This window comes from Schistocerca americana, chromosome 6 (genome assembly GCF_021461395.2).
Source record: "Schistocerca americana isolate TAMUIC-IGC-003095 chromosome 6, iqSchAmer2.1, whole genome shotgun sequence".
NCBI lineage: Eukaryota > Metazoa > Arthropoda > Insecta > Orthoptera > Acrididae > Schistocerca > Schistocerca americana.
This window is the reverse complement of record NC_060124.1, coordinates 295,436,268-295,453,598: the sequence shown is the minus strand read 5'-3', so window position 1 is coordinate 295,453,598 and position 17,331 is coordinate 295,436,268. Positions and strand designations below refer to the sequence as shown.

The window sequence follows — 17,331 nt, the reverse complement described above, 5'->3', positions numbered from 1 at the left end:
TTTTTTGAACGGACTTCATGTGTTTTCCAGAATCCTACTGTAAATCAACATTAGTGATATAGTTCTGTAATGCAGTGGATTACTGCTATTTCCTTTCTTGAGTATTGCCTTTGTATCACCATGTTTCACACAATCAATTAATTTTAGTTTATCACTCACTGATATCTTTTTCATTTCTGCAACACACTGTAAAACACACACACACACACACACACACACACACACACACACACACACACACAGAGAGAGAGAGAGAGAGAGAGAGAGAGAGAGAGAGAGAGAGAGAGAGAGAGAGATACTCAGGTTTTTGTGCAGGGCCAATCCTGATATAATGATACTAAGACAAACTGAAAGTGCAGTTTAGTTACCATTAATCTTTTTGGTTATTGTTTTCAAGGTTTGAAGATAGAGGGGTAAATGCAGTCTGTAATAAAATTTTTATATTGCATTATATCTGAATGTATGGTATATTTGACTGTGCTATTTGAGGCTTTTACTGCACTTGGAGGGTGAAATGCACCAGCTAGCATCTTGCTCAATAGTTCAAGGCATCACTCTTCTTGAAGAGTAGCAAGATTCTGTTGAATGCGTAGCTATACAGAATTTGCTCTTTACATTGACAACATATTAAATTAGGGGATAATATTTATGATTGATTTTAATATTTCTGTGTTATCTGAATGTTGCAAATATTGTGCTTTCACACATTATACAAACATACGCAAACTGTATATTATGTATATTAAATACAAACTGTATATAGAAATTAAAATTAAACTTATACGAGTTAAAATATTAGGGCTTATAAAAAATTACACGAACTGGAACTAAAGAGCACCTACATTCTATGCAGCATCTGAATGTATGTGCTAATACAGTATCAGAGTGAGTTCAAAACCTTAAGTGATATGTGATTTCTTACCAACTCATTCACTTTCATGCATTTAGAACACATTTGTATTTCACTAGTAACTATATCTTAGATCCTTACATTTAATGACTTTTTTTCATGTTGATAAACTGGCACTACTTTATATCGTAGATTTCTTAAAGAGTTCTAGGTTAATTATTTTCAGAATAGGATCAAAATGTATTAATAATCATTACATATTTCATCCCACTCAAAATTTTTAAACAAAGTCCAAAATGTTTTGTCATGTCTCATTAAACAGCACTATTGTTTTCCTTGGTTGTTTCTGACTTGTTGACCCTGGTCATATTACATGCCTTGTTTTGATATTCTATCTCTTGAAAATTTGCATCATAGATATGTTATTGAAAGAAAAATCAGATGCCAAGAATCACAGCAAATTGGTGACTTGTAAGAAAGTTTGAATACTGCTGGTAGAGAGCCCCCTCTTTTAGACTGCACCTATTAGTTGTTTCATTATACTTAAAGTTATGCATGTTTGTATATGCCATTACAGTTCCTGGTAAAAGTATGATTATTCAGGAAATTCAAATGTACTTTACATTTAGATCACAGAGTAAATTTATTACTGATCCAGGCAGGAAATACCCTGCAGTTGATCTGGCTGTTCTCATGTAACTTGGAAAACCTATTTTACTTTACTGTAGCCACAACAATACCACCACCACCTCCACCACCACCGCCAACGCTCAGTCCCCCGGTATACCAACAAGTGGAAATGCATCCTGAAGCACCACCAGTTCGCTATGGACCTTCACAGCAGCAGCTGCCCTCCCAAGTTCATAAGCAGCAAGTCCTGCAGGGAGATGAAAGGCAAACACAGCACATGCAACAGCAACCACTTCATGCCTACCAGTATCAGTCTGCTAGTCACATCCGTGAGTAAAGTAAAAATGGTTAATGGTGTGGCAATGAATAGAGGACATTGAAATATGTCATTTTTGTTAATAAAGGAAATTAATTCCAAATGTTAGTCTGTGAATGTGTTCCAATTCAAAAAATGTTTCCTGACTGGTTTGTATGGATGGTCATTATTAATACTATGTTTTGACAGAGCCATCTTCAGATACTAATCAAGCATAATTCATGTACAGGGTGTTTATAAGTTTGTTGTACAAAAGTAACCTTTGATTGTGAAAAAAGTGAATAACTTACATAAATGTTTGATATAGCATTGAATGCAGTATATCTCCAAGTTTTATTTACAGATGTTGAGTGTGGCTACCTTTTATAACACTACAAATGTCCCATCTGTAATCAATTTCCTTAACGTCTTGATGTACGGTAGCAACTGCTTGTGTTTGTTATCCATTGTCACAGCTCATTGATTTATCCAGGAAACAGTGGAACAGGCATTGTCTTTAATGTAAGCCCACTGAAGTCTTGGGGTTAAATTAGGTGATCACAGTGGCCAGGATATTGTTCCACCACATCCAATCCAAGGCAGTAAATTCCTGTGGAGGTACGGGATGTCTTCACAAAGATTATGTGATGGTATGCTGTCTTGCTGTAAAATAAATTCTGTGCCAATATTATGTTGTAACTGAGCCATCAAGTAATGTTCAAGCATTTCTAGGTATGATATGCCAGTTTGAGCTGACTTGGCAGAAAAGACAGGACTGTAAGTCTTGTTAAAGCTTACAGCGCAAGAAATGTTTACCTTAGTTGAGTCCTGAACGTGTTCAATTATGTGACTTGGTTTGTACTCACATGCTGACTCCTTTTCCTGCAGGTATGAAAGGTGTCCCCACCAATGAACACAGTATTATTAAGAAAATCATCTTCAGTCTATATTTTGTTAAACATTTCTACAGAAAACTCAGCTCATTTTTCTTTGTCAGTTTGTCTTAAAGCCTGCAACAGTTTCAGGTAGTAGGAATTGAATGCAGGCATTTTCATAATGCCATTCACACTGCAATGCAAGCCATATTCAATTCTAAGCTGGCACAGCTCTTTGAGTTACCCAGACTACAAACGTAAGATTGCCAAACTTGTTCAACTGCTGTGTCACAGATTGCTGGCTGACCTTGACCCAGAATTCTATGTGATACACATCCAGTTTCAGTGAAACGATTGTACCAATCTGTAACAGTTTGAATTGAGGTGGTGGCTTGCAATATTTAGTCTGGAATCATCTCTGAACTGTAGTAATGGATTTGGATTCATGAAACCATAAACAATACTGAGCATACTCTCAACTGTTATGGCTCCATTATGACTTTTGGAATAACTTTTACGTGCATGGCACCAAATGGGAATGTCAGAAACTAACAGTGTTTGGTGGAAATAAAACTTGAAGATATAGTGAATACAGTGCTGTATCAACCATTTCTGTAACTTGTTTAGCCTTTTCGCAATTAAAGGTTACTTTCATATAATGAGTTTATGGACACCCTATATTATAAGTGCTGAGTCTAATAGCTTCCACACAGAAGATGAAGCAGCAATTTCCCTTATATTTGTTTCTCTAATTATGTATTTTTGTCATGCAAGTTTCATGTAATTCACCCACATCCAGCATTACTGTCAAAGATGTTGCTGTGCATTATAGTATTGTACAATCCTGAACAGCAAAGAATTTACAGTCATCAGAGCACTGATATGGTGATACTAAATATACAAAATAATATACTTGCAATCATAGAATACTAAAGTAAATAAATACTTGGGGTAATCCATTTATAGTGGGGAACAACTTAATAAAAACTGATTGGTCAGTCAATCAGGTCTGGGAGTAGCAAGACGTACAGAGTAAATAAAATCTGTGTGAGTTTTATGAAATAATATATATTGCAACAGTCACTTGTTACTAACATTTTATTAGCATGATGCCTTTTGGTAGCATGCTGACATCATCAGATGCACTTACAGTTACTTTTACAGTGTAATTAATATGATGTGAGGTTAGTTTCCTTTGCTGTTTTGAAAAACATGCCTGTTCAGGAAGATAAATATGTTACAGTGTGTACATTAAATAATAAGAATGATTAGTCATTTTTGAAGTGTGTTTACTTACATTTTTGTTGCTATTTTCATTGTCTGACACATACAGCACAGTAACATACAACACTTTCACAATTATTTGTTTACGTCAATCTGAACAGTCTTAAAAGCTAACATAAACTAGTTTCTATTTATAAACCAATAGTATACCTTGAAGATGAAACATTTATGTCTAGAACTATTTAAGTTATGCCAAAGATTAGGTGAGTAGTTGGTAAAGACAGTTTTTTCCCACATTCAGTAGCTGTTCAGGATGTTCTTTTGATCACCAGCATTTCAAGCAGACAGTTTCTGCCCATTGTACATGGTGTGCAATATGGTGTAAATTGCTTATAAAAACCACTTGGGTTTCCAGCTGGATGGTTACTACTCATCCTTCTTGCTTGCAAAGAGTCTTTTTTTCTTAACAGAGAGCAGAATGTGTCATAATATTGAAAATAGCCTCAGAATGGGGAAACATTACATATGGAGTGCTGAAAGGATTGGTACTGGGCTCTAAGCTACATAAATTATCTTTCAATGACTTTAAGAGGCAGTTTGAAAGCTGTAATGTTTTGTTTAAGTTTAAAGTTGAGGGGGGAGATTGGAAAGGAAAGGAAAGGGAAGGGACTATTGATGTCAACTGCATCAGGAATTATTCAGAATCAATGATAACGAGTGAAAATATCTGCTGAACTGGGGTTCAACCCCGGGATCTCCTGCTTCTTAGGCAGTTGCATTAACCACTGTGCCATACAGACTCAGTGTTGATTGCACAGACTATCTCAGCATGCCCCTCGGCCGATCCACATTTCCATCTGATGACACCAATCTGCAGTCTTCCATGCTCATTACTTTGAGATTCCTGCAGGTCGGACATTATTGTGCATCTGCAATGAAGGTGGTGGATTCATTGCTCATCAAGGTGAATGAATCCACCACCTTCATTGTGGATGCATGATGATGTTTGACCTCCTGGAAGAATCTCAAATTAGTTCCAACAGAGGCATGGACAGGAAATGTAGATAGGTGGCACTAGATGGGAATGCATGTTGGGTGAGATAGTCTGTGCAGTTGTGATAAGTAATTTGTCAGGGTGGTACAACATTAATATGACTGCTTAGTAAGCAGGAGACCCTGGATTTGAATCCTGGTCTGGCACACATTTTCACTCACCACTGTTGATATCAATAGCCCTTTCCTTTCATTTCCTTTCCTCTCTCTCCCCCTCCATCTTCAACATACATAATATGTATCACAACTTCAGATTTCATGTGGTGTCTCTTCTTTTGGACATGTTTGAAAGAACAGACATCATGCATTCATGCAACTGTTCTAACGGTTTGGATGACTTGAAGTGCTGAAGTATGTATGCAAACTTCCAAGTCTTTTACGAGATGACTTACTTGAGGTGTTTTACCAGACTTTCATGCTGGCTGGCCTGCTGCTGCAAATTCTCTTTCACTTCTCTGAAGAATGCTGCTAGGTACAGGAATTTCTTAAAACTCTTTATACTTATACAAATAAGTAGATATACCAAGTTTCATTTGCTTCAATTAACGACATATATTTTAACTTCTAACATTTTACAAATTCCACACATCACATAAATAAATACTGTTTTGTAAGCCTCTTGTGTCTCCAAAAATTACAAACGAGATAAGTTACATATGAGAGAAAGTTGGCCTAAAAACCATGTCCATTCTCAACATGAAACAGAATACACTTCTTCCCTTCACCAAGGCTAAGCCAAAAGTTTTTAATAGTTCTTTTTCAACTATTCACATTACTCTAACAATGGTCAAAACACAATTAGAACAGAGTAACATAAACACTCCATGGTTCTTCTGTCCATTTTCACTAAACTTCCATGGATTGACCGACAGGTACTTGTTGGTGCAGTTCGACTTATTTCCAACCTGCACACACAAACATGTGATGCACAGTAGATAGGATTCCATTTTCTTGCACTCATATCTAAAATATCGTGTGTTTGAGATGGTAGAAGGCCGAGTGGTTCTAGAATTTATGCAGAAATTTTTGAATAACTACACTGTAATGTTTGTTGACAACACAAGCATATTAATCAAGGCTCTCAACCATAATGTAGCAGACACAACTTAAATGATAGCTGAGCATGCCTGCAAATGTTTCACAGGTAACAGATTAATTCTTAATTTCTCAAAGATGTATATTACACACTTCTAAACCAACAATCATGATCTGTTAGCACCAAAAGCGGATTCTAAAGGTCTTACTAAATGAAACATACTGTGTAAAGTTCCTTGTGATCCAACTGGAATAAAAGTTAGAATGGGAAAAAATACATAGATACACTAATCCTGAAACCCAGTTCAGTGTGTTATGCCTTTAGATGTGTCTCTCCTTGTGTTGACCTAAAGACAAAGATGTCACCTTATTTTGCATATTTTCACTCCCTGTTGTCTTCCAGAATTGTCTTCTAGATGCAGTGAACATAAAGTAAATAAAATTTTTATTCAACAGAAGTGAGCAGTAAGCATATTGTCTAAATTAAGTAACTGTACCTCTTGCAGGAGTCTATTCTAGGATACTGGAATTGTGATATTTCAGGTTTCCTTGGTGTGATTGAATAATAGTGTACTTGTGGGTGTCAAACTAAGTAGTTGTTTCTGTATTATGCACAATATTTTGATGACTGATTGAGATATCTTCTTCTGGTGCTGTGAATTTTGTTATGTGTACTTGCTGCCTGGACTCCAACCAGACTGTGAATTGTTTTTGGTCTCTTGGCATTACTTATAGCTGAGTTCAACCTAGGGTGTCCACTGTGCCCTTTAATGCTCTTTTGTTTTTCAGAGTCCTCACTGATTTCCATGAAATGCTCTTACTATCAGCATTTTCCTGCTCTGGTGCATGTGATGCCCAGCAAGATATGAATAAATTGAGTGCCACACCTCAATTTTTGTTTGAACTGAAATCTTGTCCTAATTTATTGGGATTTTGATACTTTTATTTTAGGAAACTCCTTAATTATGTTGTCCCATGGTATCTGCAACATGATACTGGTATCAACATATTTCATTTCATTATATACCCGAAGCAATGCTCAATGACCATGAATTTTCTTAGTGGTTTTAGTCAGGTGTTCCACTGATATCCTTACACCTTTCCTCAATTTTTCTAATAGTCTGCCACAGGGAGTAGTGTGGTCCTCACCCTCCTTTTTGAGACACAGATTGTCTTTAACACTTTAGAAACGAATTTTTATATTTCCTGACAGAAGTGGAATACACTAGATGTGACCTACCAGTTGTTCCAGATATTGGGGATGCAATTGTGGGTAAGCAGTTTTTGACTTTTCTTCTTCTGTGTTAGTCTCAACCTCTTTCTCAGGCATTCTTGATTGGTACTACAACACCTGCTCAATTTATGGAAAATTTTATGTACAAAATGATGAAGTGGTGGTGATTAGTCCGTCCATTACCACCATTCATGATGAACTTATACATGGAATACTTTCAAGCAAAGGCACTAGAAGCTGCTAAGTTCAAACTAGTGATTTTATTGATATGTGGACAACACATTTGTGGTGTGGCCATATGGAACAAAAAACTTAAATAGCTCGTGGAAAATTGATAGTTCATTCATCATAACATAAAATGCACAGTGGAACTTGAAAGGCCAGCAACTATCTTTCATCAACTTGTTAGTTACAAGAAGGCAAGACAGATCTCTGGTCACTGTGTACATAGAAAACACATGAACACTTACCTGTATCTCCACACCTCAACCCATCACCATCCTTCACAAAAAAATTCAGTGGCTAGAACTGTGACCCATAGACTTCAAACAGGTAGACTCCTTTAGAAACATGTTACCCATTGTGAATCAATCAGGTAGTACTGAGTGGTGGTGACAGGCTGTTGGACCCAGGGCAAACACTGTTAACAAGTACAAAGAGCTTCTATTGATTTTGATACATGATGTAGTGTGCCATGCTTGCCTCTACACATTGACCCTGGTGGAGCTGGTGAATAAGTTGCAGCTTCTGCCTGGTGCTGCTGAGATGGCATCTTGCACTGCTGAGGTCAGCAGCCTCTGTAGGCCATGGACACAGATATCAGCTGTGTTTTGTGTTCTGCTGTGATGGCATTCCACTCAGGAGATGGCCTCTCAGCTTTGCACACAGCTGCAGTGGTGGCATGTGGAGTCCGATATGTGCAAGGTACAACTCGCTGCCCTTGGTCTGGACAGGAGTCAGCTGGCAGTTGGTGCTGCATCATCATGTCTGACCAGGAACTCAATGTCAGTGGCAGCAGGGGCAGATGGCAGGCAGGCTGGGCAATGACATCAAGTCCGTAAAGGACTTGGTGTAGACAGCTGTTGCAGTCTGGTCCTGAACCCATGGCTTCATATGGTGGAGCCCAGTCATCCCACTGTCTGACGTTGCCCTGGCATTGAGGTGGTACTGCTGACTTCTGGCAATGATAAGTGATCCCTGCCTTAAAATCAAGACTTCTTCATATGCCTCCAGGGCACATTCATTTCACTAAAACCTGGTGCCACAGTAAGAGATTTGCCCTGCTGAGGTGACACTTCCCTATTTGGTACAAGGTTACTGCTGTGAGATGTGTTTACCACTAAACTTGGCTATCCTTGCTGTGCAATCTGCTGCTGTGTCTTTTATTGTGACCAACATGTCACCATATTGGTGACTATAGACCTGCAGCTGTTAATGCAACATTCTATAGCACTTCCATGCAACTTCTTCTTACTTTTGTTAAAGACCAATAATTTTTTGTCTAAAGACTGGATAGTGACACTACACTGCCCTTCTGTATAGAAAAGACATGGTCCCTCAGGTCTTACCTGAGCCCCTTAATCTATTGCAATTACTTCTACCCTTAATCTGTAAAACAAGTATCCAATACTAAATTGGCTATTCTTAACTAGCAGGCAAATAACTGTATTAATCCCTGACTCCATTAGGGGGGGTAGGATGTCAAATGGGCTGACTTGGAGCAGGAGAGGCACCACAGGACATTTTATTTTCTACTGTCTATACTTTTACAAATAAATTCATAGAACTTTGACAGCATGACCAGGAAGGATTCAGGATTCACACTCATAGCAGTGGAAGTGCAAAACGTAACAAAATAATTTTTTTTTTTTTAAATATGAAATTTCATCATTTTTTTCACATACTGTTAGCTGCATTTGTTGCTATAGGTACATTTTTCTTCACAAGTAAGAGAGATTCTTTGATGAATTTTGCACAGCATACAAACCATACTTACAGGTGTATGGAACTCTAGAATATTCCAAATCTATTAAAAACTGGTAAAAACTGAGATAATTAACTACAAAATTTGATTTTTTTCTAAACATAAAGTTTAAAATGTAACAGCTCATTCATTCTTTCATAAATTAAATAGATTCTAGAGTTTCAGACACCTGTAAGTATGGTTTGTATGCTGTGCAAAATTCACTGAACAGTCTCTCTTACTTATGAAGGAAAGTGTACCTATAGCAACAAATGCAGCCAGTAGTAATTGAAAAAAATGATGAAATTTCACATGTAAAAAAAAAATTATTTTGTTATGTTTTTGAAGTTCCACTGCTATGAGTGTGAATCCTGAATCCTTCCTGGTCATGCTGACAAAGTTTTATGAATTTACTTGTAAAAGTATAGACAGTGGAAATTAAAATGTTCTGTGGTGCCTCTCCTGCTCCAAGTCGGCCCGTTTGACGTCCTACCTCCCTTAATCTCTATTTCATCTCTCACACGGGGTAACCAGTCCACAGGTACTCACATTAGCTCTGGGTCTGCCTTCCACACAGTATGTTGTTTCAAATACATGAGAGTTAGACAGAGAAACATCAACAAAACATGGTCTGGCTTCATTAAATTCTTACACTTGGCGTACCATCTGTCAGTTCAGTGGTTTCTGAACTCTTTGTTTTGTAACAATTTTTGGAACCTTGTCCCCATGTCAACAGTTCTCCTTATGCTTCCCAAAACATACTCCCAGAACTATCATTACAAGAAAACCGCATAAAGTCGTACTATTCACAAGACTTCAACAGGTAGTCCCACTTATTTCTCCTACTGTAGCACTCAGTAAAAGCTGAATTCTCCTCCAAATCGGAGATTTGCTGGTACTCCTGCTCACCCATAACAACTTTCTGGTACCTGGTCACACTGTATCATGTTAACTACTCCTTAATGCACTTGTGCACTGTTTAATTGGTTTGGATGCAGCCCATGACGGCTCTACAATGGAAACAGCTGTCTGTTACTGGTGGTAAACTTTGGGAGGTTTTTCAGTCAGAATGTTTACTTTCAGGCTTGCTTTGCACTTTTCACCCACTTTATACTTTTGTGTGCATCAGACAATGGCTGTGTGGTAAACAACTTGCTGCACACATCAGCTGCTTGCCCTGCAAGGCTGTGACTCAGTATTAGTGCTTGCACTACATTCACTGGTGTCCACTATTCAACAGATTCAGCCTTGTCTACTTGATCACAGATGTTACAAAGTTGTCTCCTCTCTCTTTTCCTTTGTCATCCTGCTTCTGATGAACTATGTGTGCCAGTACTGTTTCAGCCACAACATCTGCCACACAAGTATCAATAATGTCCTGTGTGCATTCTCTGTAGTATCTAAAGAAACAAAATCATCTGCAGTTCACCTCTCTGCATAAACATGTACATGTACACTTCGCTGTGCATCCATCCCAGGCTCTCTGGTCTCAACGCAAGACCTATTAACACCCAGTGGGCCAGGTACTATTGCATACTGAACTTAAATCACCCATGTTGCTATCCTCACATTCAGTTACTTTAGTACAGCCCACACTCATTCTGTCTGACACTACAGCTATCCCTGACTAACTAATTTCACTGGATATCAGAGCTGCTACTTCTACGTTACTATCCTTAACTTCAAAAACATAATTATTCTGTGCCTTGCTTAAATTCCTAGAAAGTCATACTTTGACACCATTTACATCTTTCCACAGCTCCCCATGCGTTCACACTAGTGGTGTGTGAGTCTTCTGTATGCAAGTTACAACCTGCTGAACTTGGACAAAAATTGGCTGGTGGCTGGTGCTGTGGCACTGTGACCCTCTAGGAACTCAGCATCAGCATCACTGGTGGCAGGCACAGGCAGCAGGGTAGTGACACTAAGTCCCATGAAGTACTTACTGCAGATGGCAGGCACAGCCTGGTCTCAAACCTGTGGCTGCAGCTGGCAGAGCCCAGTTGTCTCACCATCTGGCATCACCTTGACATTGTCATGGTACTGCTGGCTTCTGGCCATGACAAGTGACCCCTGCCTTAAAATCCAAACTTATTTATATGCCTCCAGTGCCAATCACTAAAACCCAGCACCTAGTCCATTTACTGCTGAGTTCAGCTATCCTTGCTGCGAAATCCACGGGCATGTCCGTTATTGTGACACCCATCACTACACTGGCAGATACTGACCCATGGCTGTTAATATAAATTTCTATGGTGCTTTCATGGTACTTCTTCTTCCTTTTTCTAAAGACATCACACATGGTATAAGATGAACATCAATAAAAGCAAAAAGAGGATAATGGAATGTAGTCGAATTAAGTCGGGTGATGCTGAGGGAATTTGATTAGGAAATGAGACACTTAAAGTAGTAAAGGAGTTTTGCTATTTGGGGAGCAAAATAACTGATAATGGTTGAAGTAGAGAAGATATAAAATGTAGACTGGCAATGGCAAGGAAAGCGTTTCTGCAGAAGAGGAATTTGTTAACATCGAGTATTGATTTAAGTATCAGGAAGTCGTTTCTGAAAGTATCTGTATGGAGTGTAGGCATGTATGGAAGTGAAACATGGATGATAAATAGTTTAGACAAGAAGAGAATATAAGCTTTCGAAATGTGGTGCTACAGAAGAATGCTGAAGATTAGATGGGTAGATCACATAACTAATGAGGAGGTATTGAATAGAATTGGGGAGAAGAGGAGCTTGTGGCACAACTTGACTAGAAGAAGGGATCAGTTGGTAGGACATGTTCTGAGACATTAAGGGATCACCAATTTAGTACTGGTGGGCAGTGTGGAGGGTAAAAATCATGGAGGGAGACCAAGAGATGAATACACTAAGCAGATTCAGAAGGATGTAGGCTGCAGTAGGGACTGGGAGATGAAGAGGCTTTCACAGGATAGAGTAGCATGGAGAGCTGCATCAAACCAGTCTCAGGACTGAAGACCACAACCAAAACAACACACATGGCAGGGGTAGCACAACAAATCAGCTGTAGCAGAACACCACCAGAAATGTGGCCATCCTATCCATTTTTGAAAACCTACCTCATATGTTTGCTCAGCAGCCCTGAACACTGCAAAGAAAATAAGGAAGTCTACTGAAATAATTAAATGCCCCAACAACATGAACGTGGAGGAGATAGTTACAAGTTGCCAATGACCTTGCTGCCAGTGATTCCAGTCTGGTAAACTGCTTGTGTTCACTAGCTAGCAACACCATTTGACCAGGGTTTAACACTATAGTGCAAGAGAACTATCATGCAGTTTTAATGCCCTGCTGCAGGAAAACACCACCCCCTAGATACAAGCTCAAGCTGCTGATCTACCATTGCCTTTCAACAACTAACAAGAGTTTCCCTACCAATCACTTATCAGAGTGGCACAGGCAACAGACAGCCAATATGCAACCACCTACCATCACCTACTAAAGCTGCCTTCCAAACAGCCACCAGAATAGCACAAGAAATAGCATATCGTACAGCCACCTCTCCATAACAGTCTCTTCAAACTGTCCCATGACATCTCAGATATTTGACATAGTTATCCACCAGATAACTGAAAATAACAATATATAAAGGAAGACAGGACTGGTGTACAGCAGCAAACTGCCCTCAAGATGGCTGCAGCAAGTCAGCCAAAATGATGGCAGTTTAGTAATTTTAGTAAAGATATGGCCCAGTACCCAAAGTTATTTTATCCATAATTATTTTTATCTAAAGAGGGTGGGCAGCCCTACAAGCATATTTTTCTTCTGTCAACAAAGATAAAAAGTCTTCTTTGTAACGCTAAAGATGATCTAGGCCTCCATAAATAAATGCAACACCATTAGACGTGTCAAAGGGAGTTGTAAGGAACATCAACAACACACCTGACTAAAGCAAATAAGCAAATTCCCTTTGAGCACTGCCTTGAATACAGTCATAAAATGAAATATGGTAAGACCAGGCTCTTGGTGCAAACACTGGTTTCCTGGGACATCGTAATTAAGAAATTTTTAGAAATGAAAGTGTGGGAAAACCTAATAAAGTGGGATGGAAGTTACAGTTTAAATAACGCTTGGATTCTGGCACTGAATTTATTAAGATCTTATTGGACAATGCACCTACTAGTGCTGGGAAACAATAGGAGAATGTGCACTTTATGGAATATCAGTGAGGGCTCTGAAGCACAAAAGAGCATCAAAGTGTGTAGCAGGTGCAGGGAATTTAACTTGGCTATAAACAGCAGTACGAGATCAACACTAGTTCACAATCTGGTTGAAGCCCAGGCAGCAAGTATATATAATAGCAAAACTTCCAGCACCTGCGGGAGAGGACTGAGTTAGATGTTGAAATTTTGTGCATAAAATGGAAACAACTACTACACTGAACACCTGGGAGGACACTGATATGGGAATTCTTGCACTCATGTGCCAGCACATTTACAACTTAATCATTTTTGTTGGTGATAATAAAGATCAGTTACACCTGAACTGTGATTTACAGAGCCACAATACAGGAACAAAAACATAATTTTCATGTGGTCTTCACCTAATTGCATAGGGTTCATAATGGAGCTATGATTTTTGGTGGGAAAATATTCAAACACCCATCTAGCATAAAACAAGAAATTTTGAATCTCTGCAAGTTCAGATTAGCCCCTGTTTCTGCAGATTATCTGAATATATAGATTCAGAGATTGAAAAGTTTTGTTAGCTACATGGCAAGTAGCAGTGTTTGTTACATGGTCCTGTCACATTACTGTGACCACTGCCTATGTTCGATGTCAATGTGCAAAATCACTCACAAATGACAGGTGGCAACAATAGCAGTGCAAGGTATATAAAGCATGTGAGTCAAAAACTTATTGAGCAAAAGTGTGCAGAAAAAATAAAGTTGACAACTGAAGAACTTGGTGAAGCTTCATCAGCAACTATCTGATTCTTACACTCATGTGACACTACACTTACCACCTAATGGTATTTGTGGTTAATAAAAATAAGAATGAAATACACCAGGAAGGAAGTTGGAAACCTGGAAACCTCCCAACTGCTCAGAACAAAAAGTAAAAGATACCTTACCAGCCACTCTTTCTATAACTTAACATAGTATTTTGGCTCTGATTTGAAAATTTTCGTAACACTAATGTTCATATTAAACAGATGTTAACACTACCAGTGTACAGGCAGATGATGGTGTTCTGTGTAAAATGATATAAATGCTTAGTATTAGGTGAGAGTAACACTTAAGTTATGTAATAAGGAGAGCAAAAACTTTTTTCAAAGTCACTGTTTTTATGCTAACATGCAGGGTGGTTACAGTTAACATTCTGGTACTTAAGCCATTGTAGATGGAAAACTATTTATGTAATGGATACCCAACTTTCTAAGAATGATGATCAGAATGTGGACTGCAGGATTTGCCTTGTTAGTAGTATTAGTGTCATGACCTGCTGTTAGGTGCTGCCACTTGTGTGGTGATATAGGGCTAAAAGCATCAGTGTGCATTACAGTTGCACGCAACCGATATTGGTCTGAACAAGGTGAGCAGGGCTTTGCTCATAAAGCTGTTTTATAAAAACAACAGCAATAGTGCTGCTGCCCTTTGCAGTTATCCACACATTAAAGGAATACAGAGAGGTCCTCTTTCCACATGAGTTGAAGAACATGAGTTGAAAGTTTGAATTAATTACGATTTGGGAATTGCTTCTGGGATTGGCCAACAGCCAACTGCACCAAGAATTATTGAAGAAATTACTTTTACTGTAGCTGAGAATAGTGGACACAGTGTGGAAGTTGAAGATGACCATAACGAGGGAGATAGTGAACATCCCTCCTGAGACGTTTCATGCAGGAGTAGAGTGGTTGTCACCGAAGCAGGAGTAGAGTGGTTGTCATGGATGCAGACAGTTATTACACTGAGCAATGTCTGTAACCTGGAACATAAATGTGGTATGGAATTAAGAAATGTTACCCTCACCTGTAGAAATTAAAACACATTTCTTTTAATGGTTTGTTCATTATTTCTCTTCTGCATATCCTTACAGATGTTTCCACAAAGTTTCATTGTCCTACAATCACTAACTTTTAAGTGAGCCCTCTAAGTAGAGAAAGGTTAGTTATAACCATGATGTATGTAGTTGTTGTTAAGCAATTTAGAAGCAATTCTCACATTTATCACTGTGAGCAGATTTGCTCTAGTTGTAATTTGTTGTTCTCTACTTCATAAAAGTTATCTGCAGTGGCTGCTTCTGCCAGTTAATGTATAATTTGACTTATCCACAGCCATGTAGGCTCTGTTTCATGATGAGATTTATGGACCATACTGTGTGAGTGAGTGCAGCTTAAGAATTAATAACATAATTTTTTTTTTGGCCAGATGTTTCAACTCCATTGAAAAATATTGCCAGGATACTTCATTAAACTCTTGTGCTAGGTTATATGAGTATATTAGTACTATAATATTACAATATTTCTAAAATTCAAGTTATTCTATTGCACTGCACTTAAAAGAAATGTAAGTCTGACTTTTTTCACATCCCAGGAATTTTTCTGCATGAAACCCATGGAACAAAATTAATTGATGTAAATAGTTTTTTATTCCTCCAGGTATGAGAATAACATTGTTATTTAAGAGTTATCTTATTATCACAAGCAATAAACATGAAATATTGAAGGACTTGTACGTAAGAGATGTGTACTTGTTGCAGCTGAGAATGAACCTCTACCTTCACAGCAGCAACAGCAACACCAGCAGCAATTTAAACAACCACCTCATCAGCAAAAGTATGTGGAAAATGGCATGTTACTACATGTCCCAGTGCAGCAGGCTCAACGAGGATTCTATAATCAAGATTCCTGGCAAAGTCAGCATCAGTACCAACAGTATGATGGTATGTACATGAGTATGCTGCAAATTAACTTTAATTTAAATGAATTTAGCTGATTCTATTAAAACATAATTGATTAAATAACTGTCTTAAATGGAATACAATTGTCAGAGATTGTACACTTCAAGGAAAAAGTGACATCTCCATAATATGTCCGTTATTGTTTTCATACATTTTTGCAATTTGTTTTATGACAATTTTAATCAAATCACCCATTTTAATGCAAACTGCAATGTGCATTTTACCTTTTTGATATTCAATGAAACTGATTTCACATGCATATTTTTCTGTGCAGAGAATCTTCATAATACTTCCATTATTTATATAGTTTATGGGTCAGACTATTTGGTGCATCAAGCACTTCTAAAAGGAACCAGACAAAGACAGTTGCAACATCTGTGTTCTCTCTGCATTTACCATTTTACCTGATATCACAGCTTAACTGTGATGAATATAAAATGAATTCACAATAAAATACATCACTGATGTAGTATAAATTGTTCTGAGAATAAGTCAATAAGGTGTCCAGTGCTATTGTGCCTAAGGAAAGCATTTGTTACACTGTCCCACTTTGTAATTATGAGGGTGTGCTGAAAAGTAATGCCTCTGAATTTTTCATGTGAAAACTCTTAGATCTGTATAAACAGAACAAAAGCTACTAATGTTTCACGTCTTTATTCTTCCTGTCTACATATTTACAACCCTTTGCTAACAGAAGGCTCAGAATTGTAATGTGTAGCATGGCAGTGTGTAATGTAACTATGTCGGTGTCTGAGAAATGTGTTCACTGCCAGGGTGACTATCTTAAGAAATAAATATGCAGAATGTTAATAACACATATTTTATTCAAAACACTTTGAGAGTTTTCAGACAAAAAATTGGGAACCATTACTTCCCAGCATGCCCTCATTGAAAGCTGTTCTAGTATCGAACAGAAGAGAGAGCTCTCTTCCAATTCTAATCAGACCAAACCAGTAGGTGACAGTGTGTGTAAATAAACATAGATCTGATGCTTTAAAAGTCTCTTCTACATTATTTTTGTGAGAGATACATACAATGCTAGGAAAAAACACAACCACCTCAAGGACAAAGTCATTTTATTGACAGTTTGTTCATTACTGTTGTATCAGATGATGAATTCTGACCACATGAAACTCACATATCACAGTAAAGGATGCCTAAACAGTCACATCAGTACCTGGCAGCAATGTAGGTATGTGTTCTTGCAAGCATGGAGGTACCAAATGGCATCCTGTGGTGATTG

The 17,331-nt window shown here is 38.1% G+C and overlaps 1 protein-coding gene across 2 annotated transcripts in view; it reads left to right on the top strand.

Annotated features, from left to right (window-relative positions):
* Window positions 1–17,331, top strand: part of LOC124619853 (YLP motif-containing protein 1) — a 669,202-nt gene that overhangs the window by 542,020 nt on the left and 109,851 nt on the right. For both annotated transcript variants that reach the window (XM_047146465.1, XM_047146463.1), the window contains exons 5-6: window positions 1,579–1,809; window positions 15,888–16,070. In XM_047146465.1, the coding sequence (XP_047002421.1) occupies window positions 1,579–1,809; window positions 15,888–16,070 (414 nt within the window). The remainder of the gene's footprint in view (window positions 1–1,578; window positions 1,810–15,887; window positions 16,071–17,331) is intronic.